The following is an 18734-nucleotide window of genomic DNA, read 5'->3' as shown; positions in this document are numbered from 1 at the left end:
ATGATATATTAGCAAAATTTTGCAAAACCCAAATTTTTACCAGAAAAAACTCTGTAGCATTGTACATTTGGAAGAAATACAGATAGCAATATACAGATACAAACAGCTACAGGTATTACAAACTGACGCAGATCATAGTGTGCAGCTTGTGAAATTTACATTCTAAAGTGATTATTTTTTATGGATATTATTACAGAGTTGAAGAAACATGTAGAGTTAGACTATGCAGTATCACTTGGTCTGGATCTGATACACTTGGGGGTAAATGTATCATACTCCGGTTTTCTTCAACTCGCGGGAGTCCGGCGAGATGACAGCTAAAATTTAAAGCGGCGCTGCCCTAGAAAGAGAAACTTGCCTTTACAAGGCAGCGCCACTTTAAATTTTAGCTGTCATCTCGCCGGACTCCCGCGAGTTGAAGAAACCGGAGTATGATACATTTACCCCTTGGTCTGGAGTAGGCTACTGCTCATTTGTGATTTACGTGGTCTTTATTCTGTAAGTAACTTTATTACTTACTCCTTAATTAATGACAACTGTTTCATCTATTGCTTGTTTCTCCATTTCTGTCTAGTGCCCTCCTTCATTTACAGATAGTCTGGAAGCCGCCTGTGTGGCAACGAGCGTAATGACTGAGCAGAGGTACAGCTGATATTGCTTGGAATAACAAGAATTTTATTTGGATACATCTAATTAGTGCTGGCCCGGTTCTTACATATAATCTTAATAAGATAGAAACTCAGTAGAACAGCTAACTAATAAATCATTTCAGAAATAAACAGTATGTCATCTAAGTACTTGTAAATTAGAAAATGTCTATTTATCATTACAGGGCCACTTTGAAACATAAATGCCTGCAGTATATCTTACTTGTACGTGTATGGTGTATGTCACTGAATCTCCTGCAATTTTCTGGACTTGCATAAATGTAATGTATTCCGCTTTTTTATTTGTTAACCTAATAACTGATTTACCAACATCTATCCTAAAATGTGCTAGTCACCCAGGGAGACTTTCAAGTGTTTTGCATATTTATGTGTCCTCGCTGATCTGTCAAGCAAAGTCATAAATAAGGGAAAGCTCCATAATGACTTCAGTCTCTGCTTCCTGGCACCACTTAAATCTATTTTTTCCAAGTTGCCTTTTATATAGTTTGGAAGACATAGTGCTGTCTTTATAGCTCAAGACACATTTACTTAATGTTATTCTGCATAATGTCTCTGTCTCGTGAGATTCATCACTCAGATAAAATAGCTATTCATAAACTTTATGAAGCTCCAATTTTGTTTTGTTTTTCATGTTGTAAATAATGAATGTTATCTACAAGTTACAGTTCACTTGTATGTGAATATTGGATACATCATTCAGGTATTTTTGCTTTTTGTTTAATTATTTTGTGACAATCATGTGCTAGCCTCTGAAATGCACACTGCCGCTCCATGTCTCTGTTCTGATGCTAACTGGCCTGCGGCTTGGAGCAGCCGCAGCCTGAGCAGTCACATGTTCGAAGCTCCGCTCACAGCCCTCCTGTGCAGCCAATCAGAGGCAACCAAGTTCCCACTAGCAAGTTCCAAATGTTCTTATAGGGCATTTGATGATGCCGTCTGGCCTTGCTCTCCTGTCGCACCACCCTAGATATGGCTCCTATTTGTCCCTGAATATGAAGGGAAGCCCACTGGGCAGCCACCTAATAGGTGTGTTGGAAAATAAATATAAATATATATATATATATATATATATATATATATACATACATACACACATTTATATATATATATATATATATATATATATATATATATATATATATATATACATACATACACACAAATAAAGTGTATATATATATATATTTGCTGAAGTACCCGGGTTTAAATCTTCAAGTTATTTAGTTTAATCAATGAGTTGAATGTAACTGTCAGAATTTTAAAAATAATTATCAGCCAAGCAGCTCTTCCCACACAACCATGAGGTGGCTGGCCAGTGTCGTTTTTGTTTTCATATCAAATGTCATATATATATATATATATATATATATATATATATATATATATATATATATATACACACACACACACACACATATACTCACGGACGCATACACATACAATATATACACTTGTGATTTTGCCTAATAATTATATCATATGTAAAGATTGTTCAGAATGTGAGCACCTTAAGAGATACGTGATTATTTACATCCAGGATATAAACCTGAGAAGATGTTGAAGAGAAGGAGCATAATCAATATTTTCATTTGATTATTCTGCCATCACTATTTGTATTCATAATATATAGGGGTAATTTGTATTCTTAATAACTAATTCAATGAAGAATTGTTTAGCACAATACACTCGTAATTTACAAAATGGATTTCCAGCTTAGTAATATTTTCCAGTCCCCTTGATAGAATTTATGAGGCATAATATAAAATTCTTAGGCACATGAAATAGTCACTGGACTGTAAGTTGATCTAGTAAATAATAAGCAAGACATGAGCAAAGCTTTTTAATTGAAAGTAAGGTTACAAAGTTACAAAGTAGCTATAGTACACGGATGAAGGCATACTGTACCTATTTTATGAAAGGGTATTTCTGCATTATTAATTCATTGTTTATGTGTTATAATATGTTTCAAGTTAATTTTTAGCTAGTCTTCTTACCATTTTTTAATTTTAAGTTTGTGTTCTATGTAGAATGTAGAGAAGCCTGGTTGAGGGACTTTGTTTGCGGTAATGTTTGTATTTGAAAGTACGGTATAAGCTAAATCACGGGGATATACAATATTTCAAACCTTTCTTCCTGTAAATGGAACTAGAGCTGCCAATCACTCAAGTGCACACTATGAATTTACTATGATGGTGACAGATTCTGGATGACAATCTGCTTCCTCTCAATTACTAGTAGTTGGAAAAGCATCACTGTCATAAAAGATTCTGCCTCAAACAGGCACATATAGCCTCAAACAGGCTCATATAATTGGTATAAAAAAAGAGAGTGAGGATCTCTGACATTATACAGATGACACATTACTCTGTAATAACCTACGCACTTTTATAAATTTGTTAAACAGGTAAGTTAAATAATAGTCAAGGAGAATTTCTGATCAAATCACCACAGAATTGTAGTAATAGTAGAAAGGGCAAAGTGAAAGGGGAAATAACTATACTGCTTAGTCCTCTATATGTTATCAAACATACAGTGCGTGCTCTCTAACTTCACTATAATTATAAAAACTAAGTAGCAGAGTCACTCACCTATATAGATGCAACTTATAATTGTTTTTGGCTCTACATGTTATATACATTGGTTCATTGACACCTTGGTTCTCCATCTATATAAAACTATTCCCATAAGTGCTTTCTCCAAAAAAAAAAAAAATTGAATTCATAAGTATATGCAACACCCCTTTATTTAGTTTACTGACATAATAGACAGGCCCAGATTTGTAGAAAATCTCTTTTTTTAATCTTATATTTTGATATATTATAAACATGGGCCAAAAGTTTTTCATTTATTTATTTTATACAATAGGGTGATGCGGCTGTTGGAACCATGTTGCGCTGACCACACAGAAAAGTGTCCTGGGTGGGCAAAAAAATTAAACATGGCCCTGTTAACAGCTTCTTTTAGAAAGAATGATCAATTCTAATTTACATTTTTCCTCTTTAATATATATTACTCCAGTCCACTCACTAATATTAAACCTGATAAATGTTTAGTATTATATAGTTGATTGAATTTTATCTATTTATATGAAACATATATTTTTAATATATTTTGTTTAGTTATTTGAGTACTAATCTTTGCACAGCAATGTCATTCAAAGCTTATCTACTTTCCTTCAACTGTTATTTTAAATACAGTTTGCTAATAAATATCTCAATATACAACCAATAGCATAGCACATTGATCAGTGGTAGCATCACCAGATTAAATTGGACCACAAAAGAGTAAGCATAAGAACTGGAGACACAGGACTCTTTAACCCAATGATAGCTTCCAACAGTGGTCAAAGTGGGGTTCTATATTGTGGCATTCCATACCGCAATTTCTACTATTGCCTGCATTGTGAAACTACCAAATTCCATTAATTTATATTTTACATGACACCACCTCTAAATTTTCCTTACCTCCACATCTAAAGTATCACTTTCACCAGGATCACTGTTAGCCAGTGGTCAAAGACTAAACTGGCCAATCTAATACCTTTGCAGCGCACATAGAAATTAACATGTTAACATGACAAATTTCAGGTTGCCCACTGAGCATGATTTAACTCTTGGAAGCCAGACTACATTGCCACACACTGATGTTGTTAATATCAGAGGTTTTCTATTTTTAAACCCCATCACCACACATTCTGGAAATGAATGTCTTATTAACAGACAGAGCATTGATTTCAAAATAATTTGCAGATATACTGATATTGTGAGCTGTTTTCTCCAGGCATCTTGTCTGCCTGAATGTCACCAAATTACCAATCAAGGACAAGGGTAAGCTGGTTTTCTTTTTTTCTGGATGAAATAACTGGCATTGAAATAGAGGGACATCAGCGTTGAATTATCCATGTTCTCTTGTGCACATGGCTCTTGTTAATTAGCCAACTTATTTCTACATTCCAGCTTTGTCAGGCACAAAACTCCAATAGGAAAAACATGCCCAGATTGCACATAATGGGAGATTTCATTTAATGATGAGTGAAATTTGGATGCAGAATTCCAAACATTTCTCTGGTGGAATTTGACCTAAGTGTTCTGCATGGAAACATCTCTATCTTTTTGTTCCATACGCAAATCAAACCACACCACAGAGCAGAATAATTTGACACCCTCATCATCCCGGCTCTATTCATAGACTATAAATATTGCAGAATATAGATTTATAAATACGGTGCTGAATGGCGAATCTACGGCATGGAGAAGTAAAATTGGACCTCAAAAATCATATCGGCTACATGGCCTGTTTCACCACAAAAATTGATTTGAATTAAATTCCACTGTAATTTCGGTCATCATCAGAGGTCATTTACTACCGCAAAGTAACACAATTTCTCTTTGGTGGCATTGCCTACCTATTTTTGCGCAGGGGTTAAGAAGGAAGCATATGCATGTATACCTCCATGGCACAGTGGTTAGCATTGCTGGCTCACTGTGCTGGGAGTTATGAGTTTTTTGACTTGGGCCCTAGCTACATGGAATTTGCATTTGTTTGTTCTATTTATGCAGGTTTTCCCCGGGTGCTCAGGTTTCCACCTACAGCCCCACGGAGTCTACTGGACGTCCAGCATTCGCCAGATGGACTTTGTTGCAAAACAACCATAGGTCACAGCCAGGGCTGCCAAGAGGAATTCAGGGCCCGGGTACAACAAATTCATGGGGCCCCCCCTCAGTCGAGTAAGCCCCCAAAAATTTTGTGGGTGTGGTCATACATTCAGGGGCGTGGCAATGCGCCGTTGGGGCGTGGCTAGCCTAACAGGGCGCAAAAAATTACGGGGGTGTGGTTATACATTTGGGGGCGTGGCAATGCGCCGTTGGGGCGTGGCTAGCACATCAAAATCACTAGGTCCTGAATTCACCAGAGCGTCACATATGTCCCAGCACTCCTGACTTTTAAGACATCTAGCACCACAGTGTAGTATACAAAGAATGCAGTGTGTACAGAAAGAGTTCAGTCTTTGCCCGCACCTTACATTGGGCACAACACTCCATTGTCCCTACTAGAATCACAACATTTCACACACTCTGCTGTTCTCTCCTACCTGTTCTTCTCACTTTCACCACCTGTGACTGCTGCTTTCTTTAGTTGCGGCTTGTCCGGATCCTGGAATGTTGAAGGACCTATTTGGAAAAAAAAAATGGCTACATTTAGAAAATTACAGCCAGCCCCGGCGTTAAATCAATAGCACCCACGATTAATAATTAGACCTTCCTCCAGCCCCAACATTAAAATAATACTATTCACATTTAATAAATAAACCTATTTCCTTCCTGCAAACAGCAATACCTATTTCCCGCAACCATCACTGCCATTAAATAACTCTTAGTCATATTTAATAAATAGACCTCATTCTTCCCAAACTCACCCCCATATTCAATAGCCCTCAAACCACCCCATCTTAAATTAATAGTCCCCACTATTAAATTGCCTCACCATAACCCTACAAACAAAATAGCGCCCATTAATTAGCCACCACCTACCTCACACACTACATTGCAACAAGCCCCCTGTTCCATTACTCACACATTACTGTGCCCCTTCATCACAACTACACTGTGCCCCCTTATGCTCACACTGCGCCCTCCATGCTGCTTTCCCCCCTTCTTTTTTACTTTGTGCGTCTCTCCCCTATTTTCTTTTACTGTCAGGCTCTGTCCCCTTTTTTTCTTTTACTGTCAGGCTCTGTCCCCTTTTTTCTTTTACTGTCAGGCTCTGTCCCCTTTTTTTCTTTTACTGTCAGGCTCTGTCCCCTTTTTTCTTTTACTGTCAGGCTCTGTCCCCTTTTTTCTTTTACTGTCAGGCTCTGTCCCCTTTTCTTCTTTTACTGTCAGGCTCTGTCCCCTTTTTTTTCTTTTACTGTCAGGCTCTGTCCCCTTTTTTTCTTTTACTGTCAGGCTCTGTCCCCTTTTTTTCTTTTACTGTCAGGCTCTGTCCCCTTTTTTTCTTTTACTGTCAGGCTCTGTCCCCTTTTTTTCTTTTACTGTCAGGCTCTGTCCCCTTTTTTCTTTTACTGTCAGGCTCTGTCCCCTTTTTTCTTTTACTGTCAGGCTCTGTTCCCTTTTTTCTTTTACTGTCAGGCTCTGTCCCCTTTTTTCTATTACTGTCAGGCTCTGTCCCCTTTTTTTCTTTTACTCTCAGGCTCTGTCCCCTTTTTTCTTTTACTGTCAGGCTCTGTCCCCTTTTTTCTTTTACTGTCAGGCTCTGTCCCCTTTTTTTCTTTTACTGTCAGGCTCTGTCCCCTTTTTTTCTTTTACTGTCAGGCTCTGTCCCTTTTTTTCTTTTACTGTCAGGCTCTGTCCCCTTATTTTCTTTTACTGTCAGGCTCTGTCCCCTTTTCTTCTTTTACTGTCAGGCTTTGTCCCCTTTTTTCTTTTACTGTCAGGCTCTGTCCCCTTTTCTTCTTTTACTGTCAGGCTCTGTCCCCTTTTCTTCTTTTACTGTCAGGCTCTGTCCCCTTTTTTTTCTTTTACTGTCAGGCTCTGTCCCCTTTTCTTCTTTTACTGTCAGGCTCTGTCCCCTTTTTTTTCTTTTACTGTCAGGCTCTGTCCCCTTTTTTTCTTTTACTGTCAGGCTCTGTCCCCTTTTTTTCTTTTACTGTCAGGCTCTGTCCCCTTTTTTCTTTTACTGTCAGGCTCTGTCCCCTTTTTTCTTTTACTGTCAGGCTCTGTCCCCTTTTTTCTTTTACTGTCAGGCTCTGTCCCCCATTTTTTTACTCCCTCTTCTTTATAGTACTGTCCCCTTCTGTTTTCCTCCCCTTGCCTCTCCGTATCTTTCCTTACCTTTTGTCAGCTTCTTTCTTTTCTTCTCTTCTGTCTTCTCTTCATGCTGCTTTCTTCATGCTGTGTCCTGGCTGCGGCGCTCCTCACTGACTGACGGGCGTGACTTGATGACGTCACGCCCGGCGGTCAGTGTGAATGGAGAAGAGAGGAAGGAGGACCGCGGCGCCGATCACGTGAGTATTGTTTCTTTTTTTTCTTTGTGCCAGCTCCCCCCACCAACGATCTTTGATGGACCGACCCCCCCCCCCCCACCCCGTGAAAAAAATAAATAAACAAATAAAAAAAAACGTAAGGTGAGAAAATAATGAAATAAAAATAAAAACATTAAAAGCGAGGGCCCGTCCCGGGCCCCCTGGCAAGCCCGGGCCCGGGTAAAATGTACCCGCTCCCCCCCCCTCTCGGCGGCCCTGGTCACAGCCCCCAGCAAAGAGATGGCAGGGGAACAGGTTAGGTAGAGATCATGAAAACCTTTTGCTAAGGCACAGAGCAATGGAATGAGCAAACTTTTAATACTGAAACCAATAAGGAGGAAGCAGCAACATGGCTGAATCCAAGAAAGGCTGCCAACATTCCGAGTAGAAGAAGGTGCATTGGGGAAGTCTAGCACCTGTATGTGAGAGCACTCACCTTCTTAATGATAACCTGAATAAATCTACTATATCTACTACCCAATTTCTGCAGATAAAATGTAACTCGTATAAAGTATACATATTACCGACTCTGACCCAGGATCTTTCTTCTGGTCCGTAGGAGGCAGCTTCAAAAAATTGGTTCAACTTATTCCAATATTTTATATGGTACAATGAACAGAGGAGCCACTTTGAAAGAGGACACTTGGAGTTTGACTTTTCTTGTGGACAGTCATTACTTATCTCCAGAATGTAAAAGAGGTTCTGGTGGCTGATGTGTACTCATATAAGTATGTCAGTAAACAGAAGAACTGAGAAGAGCATGGATTTCTATCCAAACTTTTGTGATCTGGGATTCATACAAACCACGCAAAGAGGCGCAAATTGTTTAGACATGGTTTTTATTGGTGAGATTGGTAAAATTGCATGCACTGTGAATATGATGCCTATACAAAGGTGTGTCATTTACAGTCGATCGTTAAAATACAGCCGCAAAGTAGCAGCAAAAATACAATTATAGACACCTTATGATAAATGTAACTTTAAATAAAGCATACAGATGCATCGAGAGCACAGATGTGACAGTCATCATCAAGTAAGCTTCTATCAGATCTATAGATGCCCTCTAAAAGGCGTATATTAAAGATACATGTCTGATGAAATCAGACTCATTGCAAAGGATTTAAGCAGGAGCAACAGTTTATGCATGAACTTGAGTTTGCAAACCGCATACAGTTTGTTTGCATCTTTTAAAACTGCTACATATTGGATGCAACTTTAAGCAAACTTCAAAGTAGCAAATAATGAGGTTTGTGTTTGAAAATCACATCCGATTGATGGTGGTATTAAATCCCCCTTAGAGTTATGAGTACAGAGTAGCAGTTGCACTTTTTAGCAATTTAGTAAATAGGAATTTTTTTAAAACATGCTTATTATTTTTTAAATTAGTCTACAATTCAATTATAAATGATAAAAAATGCTAAATTGATTATATTATGCTTCTTACCTGTGAAGATGTCTGATCTATGACTGATAAAGTGGTGAATGGCGAATCCTCAGGCATATCAAAAGTTACTTCAATGTTTTCCTGTGAAATACAATGCTGACATGTTTAGTAGTTTGAATTTTAAAATGTCATTAGGTTTAGTCTAAACCCCAATAAACTCAGCCATGCCCCCAGTCTGACTTTATTTCACACTCTGATCCATCAAGTTATGCCCACTTTGGTAACATGCCCAATCCACAGGCTACTCCTCTTTTTCATTGCATTATGTTTGCATTAGTCATGGTGTACATGTAAAATGAGACTGCCAATAACTCACAAATGCTGGTGGGTATGCTGATTGCTTAGATCTTTTCAGAAAATAATAGTTATTTAAAAGTAAACCTATAGAAGGATAGGGACAAACACTAAATACTAGAGATTTATATAACAGTTAATCATACCTCTCTAAATCTCTCTAGGGGAGTGCTGAAGGTTCTTTTGTAGGACAAGCATTGCAGGCGTTCTTGTATGTAATTATGGCAAAGCTCCTCAAATGTACCAGCCCTCTCTTTCTTCTGGTGACGTGGATTCTGAAATCCTGGAGTATCCACTACCATAATGGAAGCCAACGTCAATAGACTGGAGGACAAAGACCTTAAAATAGAAAAATCTGGAATGAATTTCACTAGTTCACTATTTTATGACAATGAACAGTTTAATGTGACAAACACATGGCATTTACACACCATCCACGGTCTGGTGCTCTACCTTGCAGTCTACCATGTATTGGTCTCAGAGATAAAAATAGGAATCATTTGTCCCTTTGTGACCATCACAATATATTGTTGAAAATAGTAATGCCCCATTTTGCATAGGGATCAATGGTAATAAATATTTTTCACCTTAATTTTAGCAGCAGTACATAGCAAGTATAATACAGAGTAAAGGACAGCAGACAAAAATGTAAATGCCAGAGTGTAGGTTCCTTGTAGCTGAAACTTGGAAAAGCAATTCTTTCTTTTTCATAATTGGCTGCATTATGGAGTTTCTAAAGGATTTTAATGAATTAATTACAGTGAACGAAGCTCAGGTTCTGCTCTCATGGTGAATATCAGTAAGATATTTTGGCATAGATAGTGTGCTTCAAGCATTTGTGTGGACATCCATGTACAGTAAAGGGGCATTAAAAATGTAAAATTCCAGGGTCAAACAAAACAAAAGATTAAAGCAAATGGTGATTGTACATATTACTTTGCAGAAGAAAAACTTTGCGCCTCCTTACTTAAAATTGTACTTTTGGGATAGAACAAGAGATGGCAGATAATGACCTGTATATTCTCACTGGTCTTGATTTGAACACAGCCAATAATGCTATGTATGTAATACAGTATACAGTTAGTTGTGCATATAGAGCTCTCTTGAGCGAAAATCCAAGGGAATAAGTTTAGTACTTTTGTATAACTGATGAATCTTTGCTATAGGTGAGAACAAAGTGTACAATGACTTTGGAAGAATAATCAACTTCTTTTAAACAATATATTGTAAGCATTTTACTGCACTAACTGATATTTACAGCACCTGTATTCTATAAACGTCTACAGTGTTCTACAGTGATACATATATATATATATATATATATATATATATATATATATATACACAGACACACACACACGATATAGATTATATATATATATATATATATGTATATATATACACACAAGTTAACCCGTGCATGATACTCATGCATTCTAGTCAAATCAAGCTACTTAAGGTGTTAAAAAGGTTCTTGTCATGCATTTGGACCTAGCCCAGGCCTCCTCAGGGGAAGAGCGTTACTTCCCGACGCAAGCGCCCTTTTTTAACGTGGTTTTGTCCACATGTCACCACCTCATCATTTTTCTCCATCACCTCATCCTTCATCTTCATCGCCACATCCTTCATCAAGCTACTTAAGGTGTTAAAAAATCCCCACTGTCACCCCCGGCAACCACCAACCACTCCCAACTGTCACTTTTCCTTCAAGAAATATATAGGTCAGTGTATAACTCTGCCCAGCAGGTGGCGCTGCAGCTTGTTGTGTTTTTTTTCACGCACGCCACTAGGCATTTATATATATACAAGTTAACCCGTGCATGATACTCATGCATTCTAGTCAAATCAAGCTACTTAAGGTGTTAAAAAGGTTCTTGTCATGCATTTGGGCCTAGCCCAGGCCTCCTCAGGGTAAGAGCGTTACTTTCCGATGCAAGCGCCCTTTTTTAACGTGGTTTTGTCCACATGTCACCACCTCATCATTTTTCTCCATCACCTCATCCTTCATCGCCACATCCTTCATCAAGCTACTTAAGGTGTTAAAAACTCCCCACTGTCACCCCCGGCAACCACCAACCACTCCCAACTGTCACTTCTCCTTCAAGAAATATATAGGTCAGTGTATAACTCTGCCCAGCAGGTGGCGCTGCAGCTTGGGTTTGTTTTTTTCACACACGCCACTAGGCATTTATATAGTAGATATATATATACTCACACATACATATACATACACACTCACACACAGTTACACAGCAGATGAGGTTGAAAAAAGTCACCAGTCCTCCATCAAGTTCAAACTTTGTTTTTTTCTGTTACACAGCTATTTCCCCACATATTCCTATACAATGCCATACATAAATAATCATTAATAATATTTTGCACTTAATTATAATGATATATATGAATATAGAGATTGATATACCTGTTAATAAGGGAGACAATAGCTGCAAAAAGTTCTTCGTAGAGTCCTGCGGCCATCCCTTCAACACATTCCACTCCGCTCATTTTGGGTCCTGGGACAACAAGTGCAGAATTTAAGTTTACGCAGGAGCTAAATAACTCATAGTCTATGGCATGTGTGCTTGAAAAGCAATTTCCAAATGCAGACATTATAATAGAGATAGTAGGTACCAGTTTACTATATTGTGGAATATTTTATTTATTTTTAACTGATGTGCCAGCTCTCCAGCAACATCTTCCAGGAAATTAGCACTGGTTATCTGAAAGAAGGCTGACCTTTACTAGATATCAGCAATATGTTTATTACTTGAGAGAGAGTGAGTCTATTTTTATTTTAGTTTCAATGATCCCTAAAATGAATAGGTTGCATTGAAAATCTAGTAAGCAGAGATGTTTTAGGTGTAATAGCCTCTGTCTGTCTCTCTCCTTACCCAAATAACACTATCTAAATATTCTGTTGGCACACATGAAGCATCACTTACCATTTTATCCATTACACAATGGTCTTAACCTGTTCTTCGTGTTTAGTTTCCATTTCAAGTTACCTGGCCTGAATTAATGTATGCTGGTTTGTTATTAAAACAAAACAAAAAAATTATCCCATATTTCTATAGCTGGAAAATAGGTAGGAAGAGTGTGAACAGATAACTGTGTGCATGGTAAAAGCTGTCACATGGAAACGTGTGTATACACCATGCATGCCCAGCTGCACAAAATACTGTATATATTGCACAGTCGGCTGATAACCAAATGTCTATACAGTGTACTGAACATTCACAAAGTGGCCTTTCACTTGTATCATATGTGGGATGTGGCTTTAAATGTTTGTCGAGACATAAGGAGCACTGCAGTGGACCAACATAATAATGCTGATCACTGCTTCTTACCTTCATGAGAATATATATATATATATATATATATATATATATATATATATATATATATATATATATATATATATATATATATATATATATACACACACACATAGTGGTCGGGTTACAATCTAGAAGTGAAGGTATCAAAATGTAAGTGATTGGAATTTGATAGCCCACTTCGACCACTGTAGGTATAGATATAGTTATATATATATATATATATACACAGTATATTTATATATAGTGTGACAAACTGATGTGTTTGCCACAGGCGTTTAAGAGAGGAGACAGGTATTTAGCTGGCAATCTGCAGAGAAAGGCTGCAAACAGACTTACATATTTGTACAGTAGTTCACCCAAGTTAAAGAGATACAGGTGGAGGACAAATGTGTGACAGAATAATAGTAGAGTCTCTTATTTAACTTACATATTTTGAAATGGTTTAAAAAAACATTTTTCCTCAGCAAGCAGCAATCTGACAGGTTGTGTCTGCAATTAAACAGAGCACCTGCAACAAACTCACTTTTAAAGGCAAGGTGGGGGTGTCATCTGTTCATCAAGTTAGGGCTCTGGGAGGAGGGTAAACTATTTAAACCTGTCTGTTTAATTGCTCAGTTGTGATCGATGCTGGTGGCTAGGGAGTTCGTCTCTGACTATCTAGCATAGTGCTGACTATCTAGCACAAGAAAGAGTGTGGAACTCTATGCTATCAATTTACTTTATCATCCTGACAGTAAAAGCAAAGTAAAAAAGCAAGGTGTTTGTTTGTGCATCACCTGAAGTTTGCCCGTGTCACAATACATATATAAAATATTTAAAATTCAATTGTCACTGAACTAGCTAGTAATGAGTGTGGCATGGAAAAAGCATATATGTAGTGCACTGTGTATATCATGACACACTATGCATTAAAAGTAAATAAATAGTATGAACATTATGACCAAAATGGTTAAAAATGTCCACAGTGGACCCAACATTACATAATTTTATATTCAGACCCATATCCATCTTTTTTTAATGTCTGTATGTTGTGGCCATGGAACAACATGTTGTGTTTCAAAAAGCAACCATACATCATTCCATAATGAGCATAACAGCTACAAGCCCACAATGTACAATCCATGTCCATCTACATAATGTCAGCATATGTAGACAAATGTCACCATAATACAGCCTCATACCATTATAAAAATCCCATGCCACTACTATATTTTCCTGGCAGCAGAGTACTCACTCACAGACTGGGACCTTTGTCCAGTGCAGTCATTGATTGCACCATTAAGCTTGAATGTTTTATATAGTGGTTTTGCATTCACTACAGAAATCGACACTATAACGCTGTAATATTAAAAACAAATAAACAAACCATAGTGCAAATGTTCCTACTTATTAGGTATCTCTGGAATCGCTACATTTGGCTTTTTTCCCCAGAAAGGGGGCCCAATTTATGAGGATTTCTACTCCGATTGGCAATGTAACAAGACCCAAAGTGTTTGTCAGACTATAAGACCAGCTGTAGGTCAGTGTTCACTACAAAACAATACACTAAATGCAACATATAAATGGCTTGATCCAGCAACACCCAAAGTGTGGTGGATACAACAAATCACCCTATGATATCTCCCCTCCATTGTATTTCAATGACAGAGGAGCAGGATTAAGTGCAAGTAGCGATGTCGACGTGCTGTACAAAAGGCGCTTAATCGTGCCTTTGGTCTATAAGAAATGTGCTCCATCTGTGAAAATGGTTTGAAAATGAAACAGCATAAAATTCGAAAGGTGAAAAGCATAATAAAATATACATATTTGTATACAATAAAATATACATATTTATATAGAGGTACTGTTTTATGTTTTAAGTTGATTTATTTATAGAAGTTTGAAGGTGAACGCTAGGATATTGTGGCATTTTAACAGGATGTAGTACCAGATATACTGCAAGGGAGTTTTACAGTTATTATGCTAAAGTTAGTAATCATATCTGTGGGCCAAAATTAGTTCTATCATAAAAAAGAAAAACAGCAGAAGTTAGGGTATAAACCTAGCCAAATGGTCTTTATCATATGCCAATTTCTACTCTCATACATTTGAAATCCTGGCAGAAGATTGTACACCTGGGCTGGTTGCTAGGAAACAGTTCACCTTAGATCAGTCTAGAGACTATTCTGGGTTCTCTTCTTGGCAGATATCTGAATAATAAGACTACTGATTATTAGAGTGCAAATACCAAAGGTCCCAGGCCAAACATCCCATGCAAATAGTTATTCTCATCTGGGAATGTGATATAACTGCTAGCAAAGATCTGTAGGAAGGACATGATGACAAACTATAATATGAGCTAGGCTGACTGCACTGTGAAATTGTTGCTTTAATTTGTGTCCAATTTTGCCAATTTTCACCAACAAGTTGCACCAAAATTCTGAAAGTATGCCCATTTTACTAATGAATTGCACAAAGACTGAGGAAACGTGTGCAGAATTTATTGAAATGTGCACCATTTTTAGGTTGTAGTTTAGTAAATAAAAAAAAATTACCCATATAGAATAAGACCATAAAAGCACAATTGCTTTTGGATTATTTATTTATTTAGTTAGGTACATGGGGGGGGGGGGGTGATTGGCATGTATGTAGTATATGGGAAGGTCTGATGACATGTATTGGGAATTTGGATATATCTGTTGGCATGTGGTGAAGTTAATGGGCACATTTGGACGTCTGATGGCATGTATGGGGAATTTGGTTAGATCTGATGGCACGTTGGGAGGTCTGATGCCAATTAAGGGGCATGTGGTGAGATCAAGGGGCATGTGGTGAGATCTAGTGACACGTGGGAAGGATTTTATGATTATTCTGAACATTTTGGCAATGTATTGGATATTTTTTTTTTCTGCTTAGCAAGTTATTGTAAATTATGTTATATTTTCAATGTATGTGTGTATGGTATATATGCACATTTTATACTGGATATATGTATATGCACACACATATTATAGGTAAAGTTGGCTCTTTGCAGTACCTATAGATATTTTTGGGCTCTTGGTCTCTGTCTGGTTGGCCACCCCTGGTGGATGGACACCTTAAAAGAGGGTAGAGCTGCATGTTACAGGAACAGAGCCATGATGTCAGAGAAAACTAAAGTTAATCAGGAAGCTAGTGACTGAGAGTTATATAGTGAAAGAAGTCCTGTAACAACACAGGCTAGTGATGTGAGACTCTTATTAAACTAGTGCAGGGAGATTATGGTGTCAAATACACATCTATATGAAACAAAGTTCATAAATCCAACTTGTTTCAATTCAGTGCATTTAAAGTATGTGTTTGGGACACATTTACCATAACTTTGATTTTGCCAGACATGTAGATAATCTATAAAGGAGTTAATGCATTTTTTACTTTCTTGAATCATTAATCTTTCTTTGGTTTGAAATGTCAAATAATTTATTCCATAGCAATCTTTGCAGAATCATATTGGCAGCTCATACTTGAAGGATTAATGTTTGATTTAAGTCTCAAACAAAGATGAGATTATGCAGTATCATCGCCTTGTGCTTCTTTGTACATCTGTATTATGTCCAGAGATAAGTCTCTGATCTTCTGCAATCTATTTTATCTGTAATGAAACCTTGCAGCAAGATATTTGATGTAACAAACAGCACAAAAAGTGTATAATACAAAAGGTTATTAAGAAAAAATGTATTTTATGCATTGAAAACAGTTATGTATCAGAGCAATACCTAGCTATAGAAAATAGTAACTAAGAAAACTGTTTTTCCCAGACATGTGTCAGACTGTCAGCGGAGACAATATTGTTTCATAATTTATTTTATGTCGGAGGATATCTAGATCACTGCATCGACTACAGTTGGATTTTTCTTATTTTTTTTTTTTTTAGACATATTAATTATTGTACACATTTTGAGTAGGTTTCTTGATAATGCTTAGATTGTAGAAATAAACTTGCTGGTCTCCCTTAGTGAACATTTTACATTATTTAATTTGTTACATCATGTTGTGCAAAACTATCCTGAGGTGGCCTACTTGCATTGTTAGAAATAAGTGTGTTACCAATGTGTTTATCGACCTGGTGATTTTGGATCAGGTGTTGGCAGAAAGTTTGTATCAGCTAAGGAAATACAACCAAATCAGCTACAAACACAGAAGACACAATAAATAACATAAACAGAGTTTCTGCATCAGGTACAACAAACGGTCTCTTTACCTGACTTTGTTTCCTCTTCTTGGTTACCACCTCTATTTCCCAGTGTGACCTGTTCAAGTATCTGCTTAAGGTGATGCTTAAAGACTGCCGTGGAAAGTTCCTCACAATCGCACCCCAGCACGCTGGCTGCACTGTTTGCCCACTCAAATCTCATGAACTGTTTCCTGCCCACTGAAAGAAAAGAGAAAGCATGTGTGTAAATCTTGTTTAAGCCTTTACTATTTATATATGCATGTGTGTATATTTGTTTATGTCTAATAAGATAATAGCAGATATTTTCACAGAGTGGTAGATAACAGACCAATATATAATATGGTAGCTAAAAATATAGAAGGAGACGGAGAGCAAGAAATAAATGAAAGGATTTAGAACAGTGACGTAGGCCAAAACACTGCTGTTCTCTAATGACAGTTCAATGTGCCATACTGGTGTGCAAGAGCATCTTATACCCCAGTGATGTTTAAGGTACATTTGACTGGGCTCAGAGCACCTATCTGCATTTAATCTTCATCTTCTGGTCATCTGTCATGCCCCCCAGTTTTGAAATGGACAGGTATAATGCAGAACAACATACATCCAATCAGGTCATCAGAATGTTCACAGCAGTGCAGAGTATATGAGCATATGAGTGTTCTGCTAATGTTTACATCTCTTGTGACAACCTATTATATTTTTTGGCTATATGTAATATTAGGATATGCTGGGGGTATGTTACTACTAAAGGTCTTTCTCACACAGGTATAAATGCATTTATGAATAAGGATAGTAACTGGTAGAGACTTCGGTTTTATTTTGGATTACTTCAAAAATGTAAAGGCTTAAAATATTATGTCAACTATTCTTAGAAAATAGCACAATATTGCGCTAGTTCTCTTTTGCATAGTAAAACTTTTAAAGAGCAGAACGTAATCTCCCATTTATTTTTATAGTTTACTTACATTTACAGCATATGAAATGTATACTAATAATATAAAGACATTATGGGCCTGGAGCATCGAACGACGCAAAGTGAACACAATTTGCATTTTTTTTTAGTACAAGCGGATTTCAAAAAACGTTTCCAGTTGAATACGGTTATAATAAGGATGTCATTAATGCCTACTGTACACAAAATGCATTTTTAAAGTTATGTACAAACACGTACCTGAGAGATGCCCAAAGCTTGAATCGGACAAAAGTGTGTGCGCTGGACCTTGGCACGTTCATCCTGTACATTGGCTAAGTGCATACCCAACTTCCCTGCCCGATTCCGCTATTCAAATCATAGGCAGTTGGAAGTGTCCTTTGTGTTTGAAGATGAATTGCATGCACTTGCGTTCACTGGTCTATTGTCAGTTCCTGAGCATGCGCAAAGCAATTTTACGCAAAATCAGGACTTACGTTACTTAATGATTCAGGCCATATAATTTCAGAGTCACTATGTTTTCATTAGTGTATCCAGATTTAGTGGAATGCTATATATATCTTATTCCTCAAACTTTCATGTGTTAGTGGACATTTTTAGTGGAGTATATTTGCCCCTGGAAAACTTGTACTGCTACTTTAGTTTGTATACTGATCCTCAGATTGAATTTTCTCCCAGAGTTCTCTGGGAATTGTGCCTGAAGTACTTTTAATTTTCTCTTACTGAACAGTCCAGTAATTTTTGTGGGTTAACGTTACCTGAAGAATACTGCTTCTTCAGATCCACTTGAATAAGGAAACCAGATCTGCAGTTCCCATTATATCTGCTAACGATAGTGAAGTATTT

General features: G+C 37.3%; 1 protein-coding gene across 5 annotated transcripts in view; it reads right to left on the bottom strand.

Annotated features, from left to right (window-relative positions):
* MYO18B (myosin XVIIIB) overlaps positions 1-18734 on the bottom strand; it is a 390269-nt gene that overhangs the window by 233351 nt on the left and 138184 nt on the right. For all 5 annotated transcript variants that reach the window (XM_075214447.1, XM_075214450.1, XM_075214452.1 and 2 more), the window contains 4 exons: positions 16985-17155; positions 11850-11940; positions 9574-9766; positions 9134-9214 (listed from right to left, as the gene is read on the bottom strand). In XM_075214447.1, coding sequence (XP_075070548.1) covers positions 9134-9214; positions 9574-9766; positions 11850-11940; positions 16985-17155 — 536 coding nt within the window. The remainder of the gene's footprint in view (positions 1-9133; positions 9215-9573; positions 9767-11849; positions 11941-16984; positions 17156-18734) is intronic.

Source organism: Mixophyes fleayi, chromosome 1 (genome assembly GCF_038048845.1).
Source record: "Mixophyes fleayi isolate aMixFle1 chromosome 1, aMixFle1.hap1, whole genome shotgun sequence".
NCBI lineage: Eukaryota > Metazoa > Chordata > Amphibia > Anura > Limnodynastidae > Mixophyes > Mixophyes fleayi.
This window is presented reverse-complemented; position numbering and strand designations above follow the sequence as displayed.